Here is a 24345-nt window from a genome sequence, read left to right on the forward strand (position 1 = left end):
ATGAACCTATGCTTGGAACGGGATGGTCAATTATACCGCGTAGGTAACTGCTTTCATGGTTGTGGTATAGAAAAGTATGAAAAATCAAACTCTTACAGCATAGACTTAATTGAACCTATGTTTGGGACATGTTGGTCACTCATACTGTCTAGGAAAAACTTTTCAAATTTTACAAGAAAGGAAAAATGTTTTGTTTTAAATTATTTGATAAATTTACCAAGTCTTCAAAAAGGAATTTTCTAGATTTCGAATGTGTACCCAAGGTTTTTGGAAAGACTCATGAGATGAGCAATGATCACTATACTCTAAGAATAATTTTTATTTTACGTATCTTGTTATAGCAATTTTTGTAATCCTATAGTGAGAACAAGCGAGGACGACGTTCTCACTCCCCTACAGGTTATTCCCTTTCACGATATGGATGACGGAGCTTCAGAAGAGTTATGTTTATTTTCTGTTTATTCGGTATTTTTGTATTATCTTAGCTATTATTTTCCCTCGCCTTTGTCTTTATTAAGTTTGTAAGAGGGATCGAAAATTGTGATATGTATGTTTGTAAGCTAGTGTTATGTATACAAATATATATCCTAAGGTATTGTATCTGGTTTGTATGTTTATGTATGTTTATGTTTCGACGAAAAAGTTCTTTTGAAAGGTCACTCGGTTTTGAGTTTTAAACAGGCTCTTATTTTAGTATTAAATATGTTTAGAGTTGTCGTAATGCCCAAGCTATCAGAGTGGCGCAGCCGGAAGCGTGACATTCGGATAGCGAGGGTGTTACCTTTGTGGTATCAGAGCGGTCTTTCTTGTAGAGCCTGAGGAACGGACCGACTATGCTTCAATTGCATACTCTGAGTGTTTGTCATGTACTAGGTCTTGTCGAATGACGAGAATTAGAGCTTTATGCACATGACGATCTATTGATTAATGCCATTAGTCTTGCATTGCATAATTCCTGATATTAAGTTTGGCCGGCTTAATACTAGCGAATTATGTATATGAGAGCACTAATGGGTTATCATAGATGATATACAAGTTTTGAGTAAAGCGAATTGCGGGTTTTGGGAACGTTGGAAACTATTTCTCGAGGCTATTCAGTTATGTGTCTTAAATTCTGTTCGAGTCGACTTGTTCTTTCATAGCCTGACTTGAAGTTCTTGTTTGCTACTCTCTTGAACAGTAATTTGGTGTTTCAACTCTATTCCTCTATTCATATGCATTCTTGTTGATTCTAATTGCATATGCTTGTTTGACATCCTTGTCGTATCTATCTTTCTCTGTTTAAATTCTTCTCCTTGATTCATGTGTGCTTTGATATACCTTTTGAACTGTCTTGATGCGCTGTACCTTTTAACTCCGGATTCCGAGTCCATTCTTAGAGAAATTGGTGACTCAGTTTTTCTCTTATTTGACAGTGATTATAGCCAATTTTGAGATTTTTATGAAAATTGCTGTTGACTACATGTATACTTATCTATATGTGAAACTTTGAAGAGTTATTATACAGTTTAACAACTATTTATTTCTAATACCTCGCTCATACTTTTACTGGTTTGTGGAATTGCATTTACTTTAAATACAATTGGCTTTCTAGTAATTTTACTATAATTCCAATGCACATCTTCATTTGATTATGTATTTAGGCATTTTTTCAAAAAATTCTGGGGAGAAAGGAATTTTCACTTTTATTCCGGTTGACTTTCATTGATACTACGTTGTTTATGCCGTTGTGATTCTTTTAAAAATGTTGGACTCGTAGCTTTCTTCTTATGAACGGACTCATTCTCTATTAAGCCTTCCATATCCATGAATGTCATACTTGACTTTGTTTTTTGACTAATCCTTTACATCTTGTGAAACATTACCATTGATCTTAGTTTCCTTTTTTTTGTGAATCTCATTCCCATGTGAGTCAGTTTGATTCGTTTAAAATTAGTGCATCGTTTATCCTCTTATTGTCTCTACCAGAGTTCTTAGTCAAAGATTTATCCTTGAAAAATTACTAATAATTGAGTTGTCTTTTCCTATGACTTTTGCATTCTTTTGGATCAATTGAAAGCTTGTTTGATGTCTCATACCTAGTGGATCTTGTTTGAACTACTTTGCTTTAAGATCCTTTCTTGTATGGCTTGATTCCTTTTTAAGTACATCCTAATCTCCTTGAATATCCTTCTGAAATGGTGATTTCAACTATACTTTTGATGTCTTGTTTCAAACTTTGTTTAAAGAAGTTTTGAATTCTCTTTGAAGAAATTCTAAGCAGAATTTATTTTCTATTGCTTGATTGAGATTGAGACCATTGTTCAATTTTGACAAAGTTAATTTAAAGTTGGCATCCGCTATTTTAAATGAAGTTTTGAAAAGCTTCCTTGTTTAGTGGAAACTTGTTCATTTGTAATGCACCACTTATTTTTTTTACCAATTTATAAGCAAATTTTTACCTCGGATTTTCTTTTCTAAATAGAGTTTAACTTTCTCTTTCGTCCTTGCTATAATTTTTATACACGCTTGTTTGAATATGGATTTTGGAAATTTTTGAACAAGCATTTGATTTCTCTTCCGATTTTTATGATTGCTTTTGGTTAGGTTGTGCACCTAACTATCTTTCTAAAATATTTGAGAAAATAATTTATCTTTGGGCCAAACTTGTGTGCATTTTATTTTTAAAACTCTATGTAATCTATTTCAATATGAAATTGTATTGAAGCAAAGCCACGTTTATGCTTCTGTTACTCTCTTGAAGAATGTTTGTTGTTTAACTTTTGCTTTAGACTGCGAAGTGATTTTTCGCAACTTTTCGATTCTTTTATGAACAATGTAATCGGAAGTATTTTAATCGTGCTCTTGAATTCTATGAGCTTTGTCTTGGGTTTGAGATATTCTTTTCTGTAAACATCATACCTCTTCGACTCAGCTTGAATTGTTCAAACTAATGTGCCAATTTTCTTCTTATTGATACTATTGGATTTCTTTGATCTAAGGCTTATCTTTGAAGTTGTCAATTGATTTATTTCTAGTAAACTTCATAGCTTGAGCATCCTTGTTTACCTGGAATTGGCTGCATTCCCTCAAATCTATGAGCATTATCCTTGACATTGTTTCTCCTTGCTAGAATCTTGTATCCTTCTGAGTAGACTCGAGAATTGTGTTGATGTCACGTGTGATCTGTAGAAGTAGTAATGTGACACGTTAGTTCTTTAAGACGTGATATGTGTATATGGAAGGTGAAGCGGTATGTGTACCACGTTATGAGTTGTGGGTGTTTTGTTCCTTACAAACGAGCTTGTGGGTGTTCTTATGATCGGCTATGGGGTTGTAAAGTGTTTGATGGAGTTGGAAAGTTGAAACTTTGAGGATGATACGAGATTAGTGTGCGAATGTTAAGCACTTCATTTTAACCCCATCGTGTTTTATAGCCTTCGATGCCTTGCCTTACTATCACATGTTTGAACCGTGTCATCTTTTACATTAAGCCTATCTTGTAACGCTTTCCTTGCAATCACACTCCTACCTTTGTATTTTTATGCGTACGACAACCCAAGTATTTGAAAATCGTATATATCTTTATATGTTAAGGTATTTTTGCTTTTTCCTTAAATGTGTTCAAGAGTGAACTGTTATGAAGTTTCTTTCGTTTTGTATCAATTTTCAAGGACGAAAATTTTTATAAGGTGGGTAGAATGTAAGACCCATAACTTCTGAAAAAGGACTATTATGAGCTAATTTCAAAAATTCAGTATTTTTGTAGCTTTAATTTCAGAAATTTCTTTATTAAAGAAAATTGAAGCAAGTTTTGATTAATTGAATTTGAAATAAATTAGGATTTATTATCCAATTTTACAATTATTGGATTATTTTCTATATTTGAATTATAAAGTTGGTAGTTGTAAAATAATAAAAATTTTATATGATTTGGATTAAATAAGTAATATTTTAAATATTATTACTGCTATTTTAGAAAATGAGAAAAATAAGTATATTATTTCTAATTATTTGATTTAGACATTTTGTTGAAAATAATTTGTGAAATTGATGAGCAAATAGTATTTTTATACATTATTATTATTGGGTTAAAATTCATTTCTAATTATTATATTATCCCCATTTTATTTGAAATTACTAAAATGCCCCTAATCCTAATTTTTGAAAATTAAACCCTAACCCAATGACCCGGTTCCCTTTCAGCCACACCCCAACCCTTTCTTGCTCTCAGCAGCAACGCACTCCAGGTTCCTCTTTTATGAAAGAAAGAAAAGAAGAAGGAGAGGGGTAAACTGGGAAAGGGCCGCCGAATGGAGAAGAGTGAGGTGAGGAAGGACGGCGCCGGCGGGCGTCATTGCCTCCGCGCCGCCGTGTTGCTCAGGGGAGAGTGAATGAGCGAGGAACAAATCAGAGAAGAGAAGAGGGGGTAGGAGAGGAAAGAGATTTCGCCGGTGTGCAGGGCTTCACCGCAGCCACCGCATCGCACCGCCTTGGAGCCCGCCGTCAGGTCCGAGTCGAAGAAAGGGAGAAGCCATACTGTCAGCGTCGCGCAGAGAGGGACTCGACGCCAGCTCCGTCGTCCTCACTGCTTCGCCACCGTCGAGCCCGCACTGGTGGAGGAAGCACAGTGCCGCCGTGGGTTCATTACCGTCGAACTCGAAGGAGGAGGGAGAACGATGCTGGGACTGACAGCGGCAGAGGTGGTGTGGCGCAAGGAAGGAGGCGGCTGTTCGAGTTGCCGTTCGCGTCACCGTGGTTGAGCTGAAGCACCGCCGCCGCCGGGTCTCTCATTGCTGCGTCGCCGTCCAAGGATCTGCGACTCAAGGGTTCACAGAGGAAGAAAAATGCTGCTGTCTGCCACTACCGTTGCTGGAGGCTGCGCTGCTGTGCCTCTGGTTGCCGGGAAATGGTGTGGTTGCTGCAGGAGGTTGCCGCCGGAGCTGCTGCTCTATTCTGCCATTCCTTTTCATCACAGTAAGCCTCTTGCGCTCTGAAACTCAAATAGTAATCATTCTAATTACCTGCGGTTAAGGATTCGGATGAATATATGTTGTAAGTTTAATTTTATGGGGTTTCATGTCAAAAATTGAGGTTTGTTGCTGAGCCACTGGAGCTTCTGGCCACTGACGGAGCCGCTGCCGGGTTGATATGGAGCTGCGGCTGTTCGTTTTGTTAATTCAGTGAGTATTTCGATTTTCGAAAGCCCTACGTTAATGTTCTGTTCGGTGTAATAAAGTATTTGCGATGTTAATGGTTTTAGGAGTTAAAATCCAATTTGCTTGTGCCGCTTGTAGATGTTTCTGCTTTTGAGAGAACAAGCAGAGCCGAGGGTTTGATTGCCGGTGATTTCGGGTTGAGAGAGAAGCGAGCCGAGGTTTTGATTGCCGGTGATTTCGGGTTGAGAGAGAAGGTTCCTATGACGCATTTGGGTTATGGTTTCGACGAGTCGAGGTAGGGGCTTTTTATACAAACTAATTTATTTTAAATTGGAGTTGTTATAAATAGATATGATGTGCTAAATGCATTTTTGGTGATTATGTAAATCTTATGAATTGTCTGATTTGTATTGGATGAATATGATTGCTGGTTTGATTGAAATAATGTATGATTTTGTTCAAAATAGAGGTTTTTGGTTGTTTTGAATTGAAAAGATTTTTGTAATAAAAGTCTGAATTTCTCTTAGTGGAAATTGATTTGGTCTTGAATCCCTTGTAAAAAGAGTTGAGGATTGGTTTGGTTGGGACCCGAAAAGGGTGGTAAAGTCCAAGTTTTAGGGGAGATGTTGTCGAAATTTCTATAAAATCTGAGATTTTGATTGGAACGTTATTTTAAAAATAATGAATTATGTTTTGAATTAAATGTTTGATAAATAAATTATGTTTGAACTTGCCTTATTAATAAAATTTTAATATTTTGGATGTAATTATTAAGAAAGGAATTATGCCTTAAAAATCAATTTAAATATGAAAATTTTTATGTTTTGGAATTTGATTTAAGTAAACCGATTTTGAGGGGTTTTAATGGATTTAAAAGAAACCTGGTTTTCAATTAATCTATCACTTTACGACATTTTGGGAAAAGTTTGAAGTATTAACTAGAACTTTGACTTAGTAAAACTGATACAATTCCCGAGCCTTTGGAAACAGATTTAAGAATGAAATTGAAATTGGTTTTCGGTTTAAATGACTTGGTTTTGGTCTAAGTAAGTTGGTTTTGAAATTGGTTCAGAATATTTGGACACATGACTTAGTTTTGGTTTAAATATAATTTTATTTATTTAAATCAAGAAGTTAAGGTTTCGGAGGTTTTCGCCAATGAGTAATAGCTCAAATGGCATAGTCTCCCCATACTCAATTAAGAGGTTGCGGGTTCGAATCTCATATCTTTGGTAAAAAAAAAAGGTTTCGGAGGTTTTCAATGAATTTAAGAAATGAGTTAGGTTTTTCTCCTCTGAAGTCTTGAGACTCTACTGAGGAATTTTATGACCAAAATCCTGATTTAGAAATGAATGATTTTGAGTCTTTCGAAAGATAATTTTGAATTTGGCATGGTTTTGAGATTGTTTGGAAGTGTTGGAAAGATGTGGAAACTGGCTCCGTTTTGAAAAGTGATTCTTGGCAAGATGTGAATTGAATACAGTTGTTATTTAAAAGTAAATGGGCCAAGAATGATTTTGAAGTAAGATATTGAGCCTGATTGATGTGTTGAAAATGTTTCTGAAAAACCACTGGACTACTGTTTTATATTGAGATTATGAGACGCTATACGCCCGGCAGGGGCTGGTTGGATCCCGCCTGTCGAGGTATTGGCGGCGGCGTGAGGGCGGTGGTTCATCCCGTTTGTGCTTAGATGTGAGGTCGGTGGCAATAGATCCCTCTCGTATCCCTTCGGATCATCAGAGCGTACAGGCGCAAAACCCTGGATAGTGATCCGAGCACTATATCTCGGGGGTTCCTACACCATGATTCTGAAGGGCAACATCTCCATGGAGATGTGTCAGGTTGGCAGTTGAATCGACAATGTGATATCACAGCCAGTAGGGCAGACATTCATCATTTGTATTTATGTGACATTGTTTGGGTGTGCATATTGTAATTGGTTTGCCTATGTGAATACTAATGTTAATTGCTAACTGCTATATTTGTTGTAATTGCTATTGATTGTGTTTGAAATACATTATTTGTGATTGTGTTTGATTGGTTGGTTTGTGATGAATTGGTTGATGATTGAGTTGTTTGGGCCGGGGGCCGTGTTGGATTGGATGGGCTTGAGGCCGTGATTGGTATATTGAGTTCTAGTTTTGTATAAAGTAACTGCTTTCATGGTTGTGGTCTAGAAAAGTATGAAAAATCAAACTCTTACAGCATAGACTTAATTGAACCTATGTTTGGGACATGGTCATTCATACTGTCTAAGAAAAACTTTTTAGATTTTACAAGAAAACAAAAAGGTTTTGTTTTAAATTATTTGAGAAATTTACCAAGTCTTCAAAAAGGAATTTTTTGGATTTCGAATGTGTACCCAAGGTTTTTGGAAAGACTTATGAGACGAGCAATGATCAAAGTACTCTAAGAATAATTTTTATTTTACGTATCTTGTTATAGCAATTTTTGTAATCCTATAGTGAAATCAACTGAGGACGACGTTCTCACTCCCCTACAGGTTATTCCCTTTCAGGATATGGATGACGGAGCTTCAGAAAGGTTATGTTTATTCGGTATTTTTGTATTATCTTAGCTATTATTTTCCCTCGCATTTGTCTTTATTAAGTTTGTAAGAGGAATAAAAAATTGTGATATGTATGTTTGTAAGCTAGTGTTATGTATATAGATATATATCCTAAGGTATTGTATCTGGTTTGTATGTTTATGTTTCGACGAAAAAGTGCTTTTGAAAGGTCATGCGGTTTTGAGTTTCAAACAGTCTCCTATTTTAGTATTAAATATGTTTAGAGTTGTCGTAATGCCCAAGCTATCAGAGTGGCGCAGCTGGAAGCGTGACATTCGGATAGCGAGGGTGTTACACTAAGCTGCACCAGTAAACTGTGAACCCGGTTAAATCGATTCCCTGTTTTTAGTTAAAAACAGACCAGGTAATATTATAATATCATTCAAGTAGCTTCTAACACTAATATAATGATAATATTATACTATTATCTCATGTCTCTCATGAATCGAGTTCGGTTCGTCAAATTGAGACTATTACGAAAACCAGAATCAAAAGCTCCTAACTGATATGGTTCGAAAACTAGGTTCTCCGCGACTATGTCATCAAACGTATCTCAAAAGAGGTTCTTGCTTATTGATGACATAATGATGATATAGATTGAGGTGCTTGATGATATGTCAGAGATGTTCCCTTCATTGATCTTCCAGAAAACTCTGTATCTTCAAAAAAGATCTTGTGTACTCGAAAACTGGGTTGTTACACTCAGAACTTTTGGAAAATATTATTATGAGTCAATTTTAGTTTATTTATTCATTAAAGATTTTAATTTCAGAAATTATTTTATTAAAGCTAATTAAATCAAATTGATAATTAAATTAGAATTTTATCTAATTTTATCATTATTGGATATTTTTTATATTTAAATTATAAAATTTAGTAATTATAAAATAATAAAAATTTATATAAATTGATTTAAATAATTGAGATTTTAGAATTTAATATTTTAATTTTTTGAATAAAGAAAATTAATTATATTATCTTTTATTATTAAATTAAAATATTTATTTAAAACTAATTTATAAATTGATAATTAAATATTTTTATAAATATTAGTTCTAAATTAGAATAGGTTTTCAATTACTCTATTACCTTTAATTTTATTAAAATTACTAGACAACCCAAAACCCTAATTTACCAACACAACTCAAACCCTAACCCAAACCCATTAGCCGCCACCCCCATCCCCCCATCAGCAGACACCTTCTTTCTCAACCTTCGCAACACACACACACACACACTTTGTTTGGATGCAAGATAGAAAATGAAAGGAGAGAAAATGGGAGGAAAGAAAATGAGAGGAAAGAAAATGAAAAGAAAAGTTGATTTTTTTTATGTTGTTTGGATGAAGAGAAAATGAATGGAAAGAAAAGTAAGAAGAGAGAAAATCATAACCAATTGAAATTACATTAATACCCTTACCTATTTTATATATAAATTATAATATACTAATGTATTTAAATTATTTTTCTAATAAAAAAAGTGATTCCAATTGTATTTCAGAATTTTAACGTATTATCTTTGTTAACAATAAAGATTTTTTTGATATTATCCTTTTCTATTGTCTTTTAAATGTCATAAAAAAATATATCATTATCTTTTAAATATTTACAAATAAATAATTTCATAAAAACATAATAAAAATTACTCATAAGTTATATCATTAATCTCCTTAATCATATTTAAGAAACAATTTCACTAAATTGTATTTACAAAATAAAATATTATCATAAGTGGGTAGCATTCGTACGAAAAAATCATATACAATTTTTATAAACATATAACAAAATGGCAAAAGCGTAACAATGATCAGGACTTCAGGAGAGTACTATTTTATCACCATACAGTACTTTCAAAAGGGATAATTCTTCATGGTCAGAGTCATCAGCACACGCTTACTTCCAAAAAATTAATTCTACATGGCTTGAGCCATTCGTACACATCTATTTCAAAAAAAGAAAGTTTTCATTAGTTAAAGATATCAAAACACGATCGATTTCTACTTGTACTAAGCAGTGTACTCGTTGTTCCCAAAATAATTTCAAGTATTATGATTCCTGCACAAGCATATACAACAAAGATAAATTAACACAAAGCTCAGAGTTGATCATGATAAACTAATTTATCGATATCTTTCTATTCAAACAACCAATCAATCTCAAAGTATCAGCAAAAAGTGATTTCCAACCATGTGTTAACATAAATAAAACAAAAAATGATATCTTGTTCAAATACATGAAAATATACTCATACTTTACGACAATGAGAAACACATAATCAATTGTTAAAAGCAATAACCTCAAATTAACCAGAAATTAAGCGCGTATAAAAATTATACTTACAATAGTGAATGTTTTCTGGAAGTACCATATCTCCTAAGTGAACACCAACAGCAGTCATGAAATGAAAAAGAACATCCAGTCGCATTTTAGGTGGGATCCCAAAAATTTGGCACTTTTTCTACTCATTTTCATATAAAAACTGATAACATTGCATCCAATATGAACCTACTAGACCCAATTCAGTCAACATATCCCATACATCTGATTCACTGTAAAGGCGAGACCTACTTTGTTGCATAATAGCTAATCCTTTTTCAGTAATCGCAACTTATCTTTCAATTAATGAGACTTGTTTTTCGGCGATCGAAACTTACCTCTCAGCCACAGAAGCTTGTCTCTCAATTGATTCAACCTGCCTCTGAGCCACATCATGTATCTTGCTAGACAGATAACTACCCTCTTCTACAGCATCGATCATGGTAGTAATTCCCAAAGCAACTTTCTCATATTGTGCCTCCAAAAAATCATTCATATGAGACTTATGTTTTGTACCTCTTGAAGTTGAAGTCCCTCCTAATTGATTTGACTGACTATGAGGAGCACTTGGTAAATCTAAATTAGCAGAAAATGTTGGGATATCATGTCCCATATTAACATCTATGTCAGAAAATCCAATATTTTCAAATGAATCATTCAAGTCAATAGGATCTCTATCAAGTTGTTGAATCCTTTCTTGTGAAGTAGCAGCCCCTTTACCAGTTGCTCTATCAGCTCCGAACAACTCCTTCAAAGTATCATAATGCTTAATTTGCATTTTTTTCCATTTTTTTGCATGTGGTTTTTCCTGCATAAAGAAATGTTAAAATTATTTTGTGACTCACTTCATCATTGGTATAAGTAATAAAAAAGTATAAGATACCTTAATAAATTCTTGCCGCACTTCTTCTTCAGCTTCAAATTTTCTAGTTACAGGATTCCATGCAAATCCACTTAAGTGATGAAATAAGTCATATGCCTCAGCAAAAATGATCTTTCAGTGTCTTCATTCTATTCTTGATGTGGTTCTTCGTTATGTGCGGGCCTATTGCTATACACAAAGTCTTCACAACATTGGCATATGCTTCAGTTATCCACGAGCCATTGTGTCTATTACCTTTCAATGCTTCTTCTGCTAACGCATTCAACAGAGCTTCATCCATATCATCAGACCATTTTAAGTTGTCTTTAGAAGGTTGAGTTGCTTCTGTTGTTTTATTTCCTTTATTTGGCATTATTTAACCTGTAACATTTTCTTAAAATATCCAATTAAACAATTTTGATGATAAACTACACATATATATACATATTTAAATATATCAAAGGTATAATCACTCATAATGTTTGATACACATTCCACATTTCAGCTGCAATGTTATCTCGTAACAATGCTGCATGCCTATATTCCTGATCACGTTGTTGATTTGATTGTGATCTATCTATATTGCGTTCTTGTAGCAATTCTCGGTCAACATCATCAATTATAGATTGATCAACATCAACACCCATAAAAAAGTTATGCAGTATACAACATGTCAAAAAAATGTCTCTCATAGTTCCAAATGAATAATGAGGTTCAGTGTCGCCAGCTATAATTGGGAATCTTTTCTTTAGAACTCCAAAACTTCTTTCAATGACATTTCTTAATGAAGAATGCCGGTGGTTGAATAGTTCTTTAGGATTTTGTAGCTTACGTACAGAATACTCTTTCAGGTGATACCGAACACCTCTGTATGGTGTAAGTATCCCAGGCTTCAGCATGAATCCAGCATCGCCTAGATAAAATTTTCCTACAACAGTTGCATACAAAAATTAAAGTATAACACACTACGACTATAAATTTAAGTGGATGATTTTATAAATTACATTATCACAAGCCTTTGGGAATTCGAAGTGGATATTCCCTACTTAAAGTATCTTTCAAAATTCTTGAGTCAGAGGCAGTTCCTTCCCAACCGGATAACACATAAGTGAATTTCATATCAAACCCACAGGCTGCTAAAACATTTTGTGTTGGGTGATTGATAAACTCCAATTTTGTGGTTTATCTTGTGTTAAATTCAGGGGATTTTATCAACTTATCTCACATTTATTCAATGAAATAGCATGGTTTTGTGAATTTCTCCTAATTTATGCTTAAGAGTGAAAACATGCTTTTTAGGCCTTAAAATTGCTAAATTTAATTCACTTTAATTCCATTCGATGCCTTGATATGTTTGTTAAGTGATTTCAGGATTAGAAGGCAAATATTAGGTTGAAGGAATGAAGAAAAAGCATGTAAAAATGGAGAATTCATGAAGAAATGGGATTTTGGTACTCTGCCAGTGAGGCGTGTACGTGGCCCACGTGTGCCCGTGGAAAGGAATCGTCAAGGCGACACGTACCCATGACCGACGCGTACGTGTGATAAGGAAAGTTGCCAGTGACGCGCACGCGTGACCCATGCGTATGCGTGACAAGTAGCACGTGACCTCACTAAATGCAACATGCTGGGGGCGATTTCTGAGCTCAAGGAGGCCCAAATCCAACTCATTTCTATTGCTTTTGAACCTAGAAATTGGAAGAGAATGGGAGGAGTAGTCATAGTTTAGTTTCATCATATTTTAGGTTAGAATTCTAGAGAGAGAAGCTCTCCCTTCTCTCTAGAATTTAGGATAGTTTAGGTTAAATTTTCTTAGATCCAACTTTTAATTCTTTTTTTGATTTAGTGTTCCCTTTTAATTTCTTGTTATTACATCATTGCTCTTCTAGTTTTACTTGTCATTTCCTTTATTTTGTTGCTTTTATGTTCATGAACACTTGTAGATTTTAATTCCCTTTTAATGAAAATTTATGTTTCCATGTCTTTTTATGTTTATCTTAGTTGCTATTGTTGATTTCTTGCTTATGTTAGTTATAGTTTTTATTAATTCTTGCAATTTATGATGTTTACCTTTATTGCACTCTAGGTGTTTGATAAAATATTTTCACTAGTTATAGAGTATTTTTATATACTCTTGGCCTAGGCTAAGGGAATTGAGTGACCTTGAGTCATATTGAATTGGTGGTTTGAGAACCCTTAGTGGTCAATTTGATACCCATTAACACTAGCCTACTACTAAGTCAATTAGTAGCTAGGTTGGGACTTATGGATTGATGTTGATCAAGCCTATTTGACTTACTTCAAGCATAGAAGTAGACTTGATGGGTTGGTCCCTCATAATTGTCAATACATGGTTTGTAGACAAGGATGTGATCTCAAGTTCCATGCCTTAGCCAAGAGTTCTTTTCCATTCCTTTATTAGTTAATTTTCATTTACTTTCTTGTTATTTACTTTTCTTGTCAATTACCAAATCAAACCCCCATTGCCCCTTCATAGCCAATAACTCATTACTTCATTGCAATTCCTTGTGAGACGACCCGAGGTTTAAATATTTTGGTTTATTTTTATTGGGGTTTGTACTTGTGACAAACATATTAAAAGTTTGATTGAGGATTATTATAGACCAACGATAAATCTCACATCAAGTTTTTGGCACCGTTGCCGGGGAATTGTAACGGTGTTATATTATTGGCTATTGTGAATATGTTCATATTGTGAATGTCTTTCTTTTTTTATTTCTTGGTTTTGCTAGTAGTTAGGTGTTTGCTTTTCTTTCCTTTTTGATATTCTTTGTTTTGATTTCCTCTTTTCCCTATGAATTCTCACCCTTTTAGCTATGAGTGTGCTTACAACTATGTTGTAGGAGAAGGAAATTACAATGACAACATGCATCAAGGATGGAACAATCAAAAATGGGAGGAGCCTCAAGGATTTGATCAACCTTCTTGGCAACAACCTTCCCAAATGTGCTATGAGCAAGAGACATTCCAAGATGCATACCAATCAAATGGCTATGGTGGACCCCCTTGTGATTATCAACATCCACCACCATATGCCTATGAACCCCCTCCACAATATAGCCATCAACCATTATACTCACAAGCACCATATCACCAAACACCTCCATATGATCCCAATCTATATCCACCATACCAACAACCATATGAGCCATACACCACACATAGAACCACAACAATTCCACCACCAATACCCTCAAGAATCACCACCTCCATGCCACTATCAAGATGAACCACCTCACATGTATGAAAATTTCCAACCACAAGATGAATTCCCCTTTTCACCACAACCCTCTATGGAAGAATATCCATATCCATCCATCCAAGAGTAATATGATCCTACCTATGTTAGCCAAGTGAAACAAGAGTCAATGGATCATCTCGAGGAAGCAATAGATCGGTTTCAAGCAATCATCCGTCAAAAGGAGCAAGAGGAAGCCCAAAAGAGGCATGAAGATATCATGGCTAACCTTGCCATGATTAAAGCCACCTTACACTCATGGGACTCATGCAACAAGCAAAGCAATTCCACGGATGAATGTGAAAAATCAACCGAAGAGAGGAGCATGAAGGAGATTTTAGAATCTCAACATGAGAACAAGGAAATGGAGTGTGTTGTGTAACAAGTGGAAATGATGGAAATTGTTGATGAAGAAGAAGTGGTTGAAGACCTAGGTGAAGTTGAACAGGAGGTGGATTTCAAGCTTGAGAACACTTCCACATCAAGTAATGTTGTTGAACCTTCTTCCAATGAGCTTGAATTTGATGTTGAGGAAGATAATGCGCAACCTCCAACACATGACTTGAACAATGAGGAATGTATAGAAGAAGTTGGTGAGCAAGGAATTGAAATTGAAGAAGCTTACCAAGAGGTGGAGGTAGTCAAAGAAGAGCACAAGGGATTCAAATTTTCAAGATCATTGGGACCATCCCTTCCTAAGTCACTGATGAGCAGATATTTTATACGCTTTTTGGCATAGTTTTCATATAGGTTTTAATATATTTTGTTTAGATTTTATTAAGTTTTTATAGGTTTTAGCGTTAAATTCACATTTTTAGATTCTACTTTGAGTTTGTGTGTTTTTGTACCATTTCAGGTATTTTCTGGCTGAATTTGAGGAGCTGGAGCAGAAGTCTGATTCAGAAACAGAGAAAGCACTACAGATGCTGTCTAGATTTGACCTCCTTGCACTCGGAAGAGATTTTCTAGAGCTACAGAAGTTCAAATGGAGAATTCTCAATGTCTATAGAAAATGGACTTCCAGAGCTTTCCAGCAATATATAATGGTCTATACTTTGCTTCGGATTAAGAGGCCCAAAACTGGCGTCCAACGCCAGCTTCCTGCCCCCTTTTTGGAGTCCAGCGCCCAAGGAGCAGAGCCTAGTGTCCAAACGCCCAGAGAGGACCCCTAGCCAGTGTTTCACACCCAAAAGACCTCATAGTACATGGATCTCATCAAAGCTCAGTCTAAACACTCACCAAGTGGGCCCCAGAAGTGGATTTTAGCACTAAAAAGACTGTTTTACTCTTACTAGTCATTAGTTTAGTATTTAAAAGTTATTTTACATAATCATTGAGACTTTTTTACACACCATTCGAATTTTACCATTGTATTTTACATCAGTATGAGTTTCTAAACCTCCTAGGTTGAGGGGAGGAGCCTTGTTGAGTCCTATGAATTAATAAAAGTATTACTGTTTCTTCTTCGATCCGTGTTTGATTAATTCTAAGATGTATATTCGCACTTCAACGTGGTGGATAGGATGATTAGTGACAATCAGCTCTATTCATCACATTAAGACAAACGTGCCTGACAAACACCCGCGTCTACTTGGGTTTGTGTGAATACTTCAGTGGAAAGCACGCACCACCAGCTTGAATCATACATCTCTCAGACAACTAATCCACGACTTTGTTGGGGACTTCTCGGGACACCAGTTCAGCCAATTTCGGGGAAATTAGGGTCTCTGTGGTAGAGGCTAGAACCCAATGATACAGCATTCTCTGATTCAAAAGATTCGACCTTGTCTGTGGCATTTTGAGTAGGATCATTAAGGAGAATGGACTATATGCACTTTACCCTCAAGCAGAGATAGATCCACACTAACCCTGGGGTTCAGATCAAGAGGAGTATTGACGACCTCTCAATAAAGGCACCAATCACTTACAACCTGCCATTGAAGAGATCACTCACACGCAAAGGAGACAGTAATACCAGAGTTAATTCAGAAAGGCTAAGCAACTCCAATCCTCAGTTATAACCGTTTTACTGATTTCTTTGACAAAATACCCTATACCCTTCTCTCATATTCCTATTACTGATTTCTTTCTAATATACAAAGCATTTTATTAGTTATATGTCTTTATAGTTTCAGATCTCACAAATCCAACAACCTTCTAATCTGCCTGACTAAGACCTGCAAGATAACCATAGCTTGCTTCAGACCAACAATCCTCGTGGGATCGACCCTGACTCGCTCAGGTATTACTTGGACGACCCAGTGCACTTGCTGGTACATCTGTACGAAGGTGTGGGAATTCGTGCTACTAGTTTTTGGCGCTGTTGCCAGGGATTGTCCGAGTTTGGACAAACTGACGGATTGTCTTGCTCCCTAGATCATGTACTTTATTTCTTGATCATTTTTAACTGAGTCTTTTATTTTATTTTTCTTTTTCTCTTCTTTATTTTCAAAAAATCTAAAAAATTTTTCAAAAATATTTTTCTTTTCTTTGTTTAATCTGTATTCTTGGTTTGAGTCTTACATATTCTTGTTTTTCAATTACTAAAAATTTCAAAACTTTTCCAAAAACCCTTTTCATGCAGTTTATTTTCAAGCATCCTTAACTTTCTGTTTGAGTCTTTCTTTTAAAAAAATTCTTCAAAAATAGTTCTTTATTTAAATCTTGTGTCAAATTTTAAGTTTGGTGTCTTCTTGTTTATTTTCTTATAATTTTCGAAAATTTGTGTTTGATTTCTAAGAATTTTAAGTTTGGTGTTCTTTATATGTTCTTGTGTTCTTTAAATTTTTGAGTTTTGTTCTTTATGTTCTTGCTAGTCTTCAAAGTGTTGTGTTTCTGTGTGTTTTGATCTTAAAATTTTTAAGTTTGGTGTCCCATTGTGTTTTTCCCTCCAAATTTTCAAAAACTTTGGGTGCTAGATCTAAAAATTTTAAGTTTCGTGTCTTTTACTTGTTTTCTCTTTCATCATTAAATTCAAAAATAAAAAATATCTTTTCTATTTTTATTTTAACCAAATTTTCAAAATTTTCAAATAAAAATTCAGATTTTAATTTCAAAATTTTATCTTATCCTATCTTAATCTTCAAGTTTTCAAAAATCAAATCTTTTAAAAAAAAAATAAAAATCACATCTTTTTCAAACTTTATCTTATCTTTTTCAAAATCAAATTTCAAATCTTATCTTTTTCAAAATTCAAAATTCAATTTCAAGTTTTAATTCTTAAAATTTCAAATTTCAAATTTCAAACTTCAATTTCAATTTTCAAAATTTTAAATTTTAATTTTTAAATCTTATTTTATTTCTTATCTTATTTTAAATTCAAATCTTTTCATGATTAACTACATATCTTCTCTCTCTTTTTTTTCAAAACCTCCTAACAAACTTATTCTCTCTCTTCTATTTTCGTATTTTAATAATTAAATTTTAAATTCTTTTTAATTAATTAATTTTAAATTTTGGATTAAATAAATAAATAAAATAAAAACAAAAATATTTTAATTCTTATTCTATTTTTTCTTCTATTCCTATTTTTTCTACCTTTCTTCATTATGAACCCAAGTGGGAATGAAGAATTTAGAAGAACTATGGGTTCTTATACAAATCCCACTACTGACATCTATGGACGAAGTATTAGCATACCTCACATCAGAGCAAGTAGCTTTGAGCTATCCTCAACTCATTACTATAGTGCAGTAAAACTGCCAGTTTTCTGGACTTTCACAGGAAGAGCCTACAGAATTCTTAGCAGATTTATTAAAAATTGTTGACACTGTACACCATGAGGGAGTAGCCAAGATGTCTACAGATTATTGCTCTTTCTTTTTGCTGTAAAAGATCAAGCAAAGAGGTGGTTGGATAACCAACCCAGATCTAGTTTGAAAACTTGGACACAGTTAGTGGACTTTTGATGAGCGGAAATTGTTGTGTCGGTATAGTACATCACAAATTGAAACCTCGTTGCAAGTATAGTTCTAAACCAACAAACAATTCCTTCAATCAAACATTTGGTTGTCACAAGTACAAACTCCAATAAAAATAAACCAAAGTATTTAAACCTCAGGTCGTTCTCCCTAGGAATTGCAATAAAGTGTTCTTGTTATTGGCTATGAAGTATATTTTGGGGTTTTTGGGATAATGAACAAGAAATGTAAATGGCAAAAGTAATAAACTAACAACTAGAAGCTCTTGGCAAGAAATGAGAATTGGAAGTCCTATCTTTGTTATCATCATCAATTGTGACAACAATCGTTCATTGCTCCACTTAGTTAACCTCTAACTAAGAAGAAAAGTCAAATGGATATCAACTTGAGACCACAAGTCCTAGTCAAATCATAATGAAAGACTAGCTTTAGTGGCATTCAAATTGACTAGTAACTTTCAATTATCAATCAACAAAAGAGTTGATAACTCAAGAGTCACCAATTACTCAACACAAGCCAAGAGGAGAAAAATATACTCTAACATCCTTCCAAGTACTTTGTCAAACACTTGGAACGCATAAAAAGAAAGCAAGATAAAATTGCAAGAAATGTAAATCTACAACTACCAATAGCAAGAAATTAATAACAACTCAATTGAACAATAAAAGGAATCAAACATAAATGGCATTAAAGAAAAATAAAAGGAACAATAGTGCAACAACAATAAAGTAAACAATTACAAGGAATAGAATGCTAAACTAGGAAAGCAAAGATAAAGGAACAAGAAATTGAAAAGGAAAAGTAAATCAAGGCATGAATTAAATCTAGATCTAAAAAGTTCTAATCTACTCCTAACCTAATTCTAGAGAGAAGAGAGAACTTCTTTCTCTAGAAACTATCCTAAAGCATGATCAAAACTCTATATTATGTGATCCCCCCCCTTGAGTTGGATTTGGGCCTGGGAAGCTTAGATATCGCCCCCAGCGTTTTCACTTTAATGATGTCACGTGCGAGCAACGATGCGTATGCATGGGTCACGCGTACACGTTGCTTGGCATTTTGCTTTCCACGCGTAAGCGTCATGTCATGCGTATGCGTCGCCATGCGACTTCACATTCCACGCGTGTGCGTCGATGATTTCATCCCAAATCCTTGATTTTCCATGAGTTCTCCACTTTGCATGCTTTTCTCTTCACCCCTTTGATCCATTCCTAGCCTTTTCAACCTGAAGTCAATAACAAACATATCAAGGCATCTAGTGGAATCAAAGGTGAATTAAAATTAACAAATTAAAGGTCTAAAAAGCATGTTTTTACACTTAAGTACAAATTAGGAGAAAATCATGAAACCATGCTATTTCATTGAATAAATGTGAGAATAGTTGATAAAATCCCCTAAATTAAGCACAAGATAAACCCTAAAATAGGGTTTATCAACCTCCCCACACTTTACCTATAGCATATCCTCATGCTAGAATCAAGAAAGAAACAAAGGGTATCAACATTTTTTCAATGCAAACTAATTAAATGCAACCTATCTAAATGCAATCTATCTATATGAATGCAACTATTTGGTCAAAATAAATCAATTCCCAAGAAAACAAATATAGGTATAAGGGCTAAAGTAATAGCAATCGAATCAAATCAACAATTGGATTGAGTTATTAAAGATTTTTACAAACTTGCAAGAAAAGTGATGATTCTAGGTGAAAACATGTAATTGAGCAATCGAACCCTCACCGGATGTGTATCTGCTCTAGTCACTCAAGTGTTTAGGGTTGATTCACTCAATTCTCCCCTAATCATGCTTTCCAAGATTTGTTTTTCATTTAACAATCAACAATTATTTCATGCATGCATACAATTATCATGAGGTCTTTCCACAAGGTTGTAATGGGGCTAGGGTCAAGTTAGGATGTATATGGCTAAGTGAGCTTGAATTTGAATCTTTGATTAACTTAAGCTTCCCACCTAACCTATATAACAACCTATTCTAAACAAACCTAACTACCCATTTTCACTTTTTCACATACTCATGCATTTTCTTTTTGATCACCACACATATGCATTGATTTTTATTAAACTTCACTTTGGGGCATTTTTTTCCCTTTTTATTCTTTCTTTTTCTTTTTCTTTTCTTTTTCTATATTTTTTTTCTTTTTCTTTATCATTCATATATATATATATATATAATATTTTCTTTTTCTCTATCATTTATTTTTTTCTTTTCAAACTAGAATATATACAAGAGCATCAATGCATATGGTTTAAACATAATTAATGCATGAATATGTACCAAATTCTCAATAATTTTAGCAAAATACAAAAACACCCTTTTACCTCAACCAATGTCCCAAGTTTCCCCACACTTGAATGATACACACATTCACTAGCCTAAGCTAATCAAAGATCCAAATAAATGACATTTATTGTTTTTCGCTTTAAGGCTTATAATGTGCTAAAATTAAGAACAAAGTGGGTTAATCGTAGGCTCACAGTTGGCTAACAATGGTTGATGAAAGGTAGGCTGTTTGGGTAAGTGAGCTCAATGAAATAATGGCCTCAATCATATAAATACATGTATATTCAAAATAATGGACATAAAGAATCAAACAAATCAAAGATCACAATCATAGAAAAAGAATAATCACACAAGAAGGAAAATAAGTGGTTATAAGAAGTAACCACGCAATTAGGCTCAAGACTCACAAGCTTGTGTTCTTAACTCAAAAATCATGTTCCACAATGTATAATTCAAGCAAGTTCAATGAAAAAGTTTTTACTCAAATCAATTGGGATGTCAATGCCCTATTAAGAATGTTTTTCTTGGAGGATTTCATTATTTCGACTAAACTTATATATATATATGCAACTAAAAATCCTAAAAGACCTAAAAATGAAATGCAAAAGTGTTGGGATTAGAAATTTGTCACCCAAAAACACCGACTGGTCGGACGACCTCCCCACACTTAAAAGTTTGCACCGTCCTCGGTGCATTCTAAGATGAGCAAGGAGGTACGGCGACTTTCTAGTTGCTACCTTCAGCTGGTAAGTCAACCGGTTGCTGCATGTTCTTTCTTCCCGCTTTCGTTGTTGCTTATGACAAAACATCCTGAGAATAGAAAAATAGGATAAGAAGACAAGTAAATGCAAAAGCAAGGAAGCATATATTGTTGGAATGAGGGAAATCACTATAATTAAGTGAGTAAATTAGTGTGACATTGATAAGGACAAAGTGTGAATTCTAAATTAGGCGCTGTTTAGAACACACACACTAGCATAAAAAACTTTTTCACAATTTACACAAAAGAAGCATGCACTTCACTCATTCTAGTGTACTTGAAATACTTCAAAAGACTTGTAGGTTAAGATAACCAAACAAGTAGTGGAGAAGCATAAAAGCAAATATCAAGCAATTATGAATTGGATAAGGAATGGACATTGATTGATGTGCAAGTAATTTTAATGAGCAAAATGGAATATGAACTTATACATCAATCAGTGACACATTTGAAGTTGTTGCATGATAAACCCCGTTTTTAAGGTTTATCTTGTGTTGAATCTAGAGCATTTTATCAACATTTTCTCACATTTATTCAATAAAATAGTATGATTTTGTGATTCTCCCTTAAGTGGTGCTTAAATGTAAAAACATGCTTTTAGACCTTTAATTTGACAAATTTTATTCACCTTTGATTCCACTAGATGCCTTGATGTGTTTGCTAGTGATTTCAGGATTGAAAAGGGCTAGGAATGGATCAAAGGAGTGAAGAAGAAAGCATGCAAAGTGGAGAACACATGGAAAAAGCCAAAGATTTGGATGCACTCATCCACGCGCACACATACTGGACGCGCACGCATGGATCATAAAAACCCCATGGACGCGCACGCGTGCTGTATGCGTACGCGTCGGTCCTGGCACGTGATTTTTAAAAGAAAATGTGCCCAGCGAATTCACAGAGGCTATGGAGCCCAGTTTTTAACCAACTTTGGCGCCAAAATGCTTAAAAGGACCAAGGATTGAAGGGGAGAGGCATCTTTTTGCATCTTTGGATCAATTTTACACACATTAGGATTAGGATTAGTTAGTTTTAGAGAGAGAAGCCTTCACTTCTCTCTAGAATTAGGATTAGGTTTAGGTCAATAATCTTAGATCTATGTTTTAATCCATGCTTTCATCTACTTCTACCTCTCAATTCTTTGTTGTTACATTCATCATTCTTCTATTCTTTTGTTGTAATTTCCTCTATGTTGTTCTTATACTTTGTTGTAGATCTACTCTTGTTCCTTTCATTTTCTTTGAATGCAATTTGAGGTAGTTCATGATAATTGTGTTCTCTTTGATTGTTGTTGTTAATTCCTTGCAATAAGTAGTTGTTAGATTTCATTCTTGTTGTGAATTTACTATGCTTTCCTTTTATACCTTCCAAGTGTTTGTCAAAATGCTTGAGAATATGTTAGATTAGAATTTTATGTTCTTGGCTTGGGAAGGTAACTTAGAAACTCTTGAGTTGCTAATGTCCAAGTGATTAATAGTTGGTAGCCATAGTGATTTAAGAAGATTTGTCGTGTCGGTATAGAATTTCACACAAAATGAATGAATTCTCGTTGCAAGCATAGTCCTACACTAACAAACAATCCTCCCAATAAAAAATTTATGGTTTTGTCACATGTACAAACCCCAATGAAAATTAACCAAAGTATTTAGACTCCGAGTCGTCTCCCTAGGAATTGCAATGAAGTGCATGCATATTGGATATGAAGGGGGAAAAATGGGGGTTTGGTTGATAAAAGGGGCAATAAAATAAATGGCAAGAAAAGTAAATCAAGCAAGTATTTAAAGAAGACAAGTAGATAAGAGAAAGCAAGTAATAAAGAGAGAGACATTCATGGCAAGGATGGAGAATATAGGCTTTCTATCCTAGTCATACAATGATTAATTCATCTTATTTAGTCAACACCAACAAATGGAAGAAGGTATCATGTCATCTTCACATAGGGAGAGTGTCAAACAAGACTAATCAATCATACCACAATAATAAACAAGAATTTATCTCATTATGTCATCCTCGAAGATGGAAGAAGGTATCGTATTATCTTCACACTTGAAGAAAGTCTAACAAGACTAGCTAATCTCAATCCAAAGGTCCTAATCAACCCACTAAGTGAATTAGCAAGAGATTAGAGTTAATGGAAATAATATTAGCTAACAACTCTAGCTCACCAATATAAGTTGGGTTTTCATGACTCAAGATTGCCTAATTACTCTTTCCAAGACAAGAATGCTCAAACCTACTCTAAAGCCCAACCAAGCATTTTGTCAAACACTTGGTGGGTATGAATGAAAAGCATGGTAAATGTGCAAGAATTATAAATCTACCAACTACCAATAGCAAGGAAAGTGAATTCACAACTCAATTCATCAATAAAAAGAAACATCAACATCAAAATTGCATTAAATGTAAACCAAATCCAACATGAGTTCATCATTACAAAAGAGAGTAAAAAGGAAATTAACACTACAAAATAAGAGGGTCAAGATGTAGGATTGAGAAATTATAAAAGGAACAAGATGAAATCAAGTAATTAATCTATTCCGAGGATTACTGAAACTATAGGTTGATCTCGGACGAGATCTTCTGTACTGGTCGGAACCGATGTGTCCGGCTGGTAAATGGAGGCTGGAGCTGGTACGTCCGACTTGTTTGGACTTGAACGTGCTGCTGATCCTCCGTCACCGAAGGGTGGGGGGTACCTGCAAGAGACTCCGATGCTTAAGTTAGCATGGGTATTAAGCAGATGTTATGTAGAATCAGTATATGAGTTATACCTGGGTGCTCCAGTGTATTTATAGTAGTGTGGGCTGACCTTTCTGATAAGATAAGTTAGTTATCTTATCTTATCTTATCTTTATCTTGAGTGAAGTCAGCTTATCTTTAAGGGAACCGCCTTTATCTCTGTAGGCTTGAACTGCCTTTGGATTTGGGTCGTGTTCCTCTATTTGGGCCCTTTACTGGGCTCTCCTGTCGATTTGGCCGATCTCTTTAAGAAGAGGTCAGATAGTCGGACCTGAAGAGGTCAGTCGTTTTGCCACCAATCATCCCGGGTCGGACAGTTCGACCCAGGGTATGAACATAATCCAAGATCCAAAACAATTTAACCTAATCCTAACCTAATTCTAGAGAGAAGAGGGAGCTTCTCTCTCTAGAAAACTAACTAAAGGCTCATGTTGACTAACTAATTGCTCCTCCTTTGCTTGGACTTCAATTCTGCATGAAAT

General features: G+C 34.6%; 1 protein-coding gene across 1 annotated transcript; it reads right to left on the reverse strand.

Annotated features, from left to right (window-relative positions):
- Positions 1–11360: 11360 nt before the first annotated feature.
- Positions 11361–13979, reverse strand: LOC112785860 (protein ALP1-like). The gene is made up of 2 exons (XM_072231066.1): positions 13889–13979; positions 11361–11815 (listed from the first exon to the last, which is right to left on the reverse strand). The coding sequence occupies exons 1-2, from the start codon at positions 13977–13979 to the stop codon at positions 11361–11363; spliced, it is 546 nt and encodes a 181-aa protein (XP_072087167.1).
- Positions 13980–24345: the final 10366 nt, after the last annotated feature.

This window comes from Arachis hypogaea, chromosome 20 (assembly GCF_003086295.3).
Source record: "Arachis hypogaea cultivar Tifrunner chromosome 20, arahy.Tifrunner.gnm2.J5K5, whole genome shotgun sequence".
Classification (NCBI taxonomy): Eukaryota; Viridiplantae; Streptophyta; class Magnoliopsida; order Fabales; family Fabaceae; genus Arachis; species Arachis hypogaea.

Bases quoted from the DNA above. Each gene is read 5' to 3' on its own strand.
- LOC112785860 (XM_072231066.1), bottom strand. From the start codon at position 13,979: ATGGTTGATGGCTATATTGTGGAGGGGGTTCATAGGCATATGGTGGTG. The intron at 11,816-13,888 runs GTATGCATCTTG...CAACTGTTGTAG, and splicing joins CCACCATAGCCATTTGATTG to GAAAATTTTATCTAGGCGAT.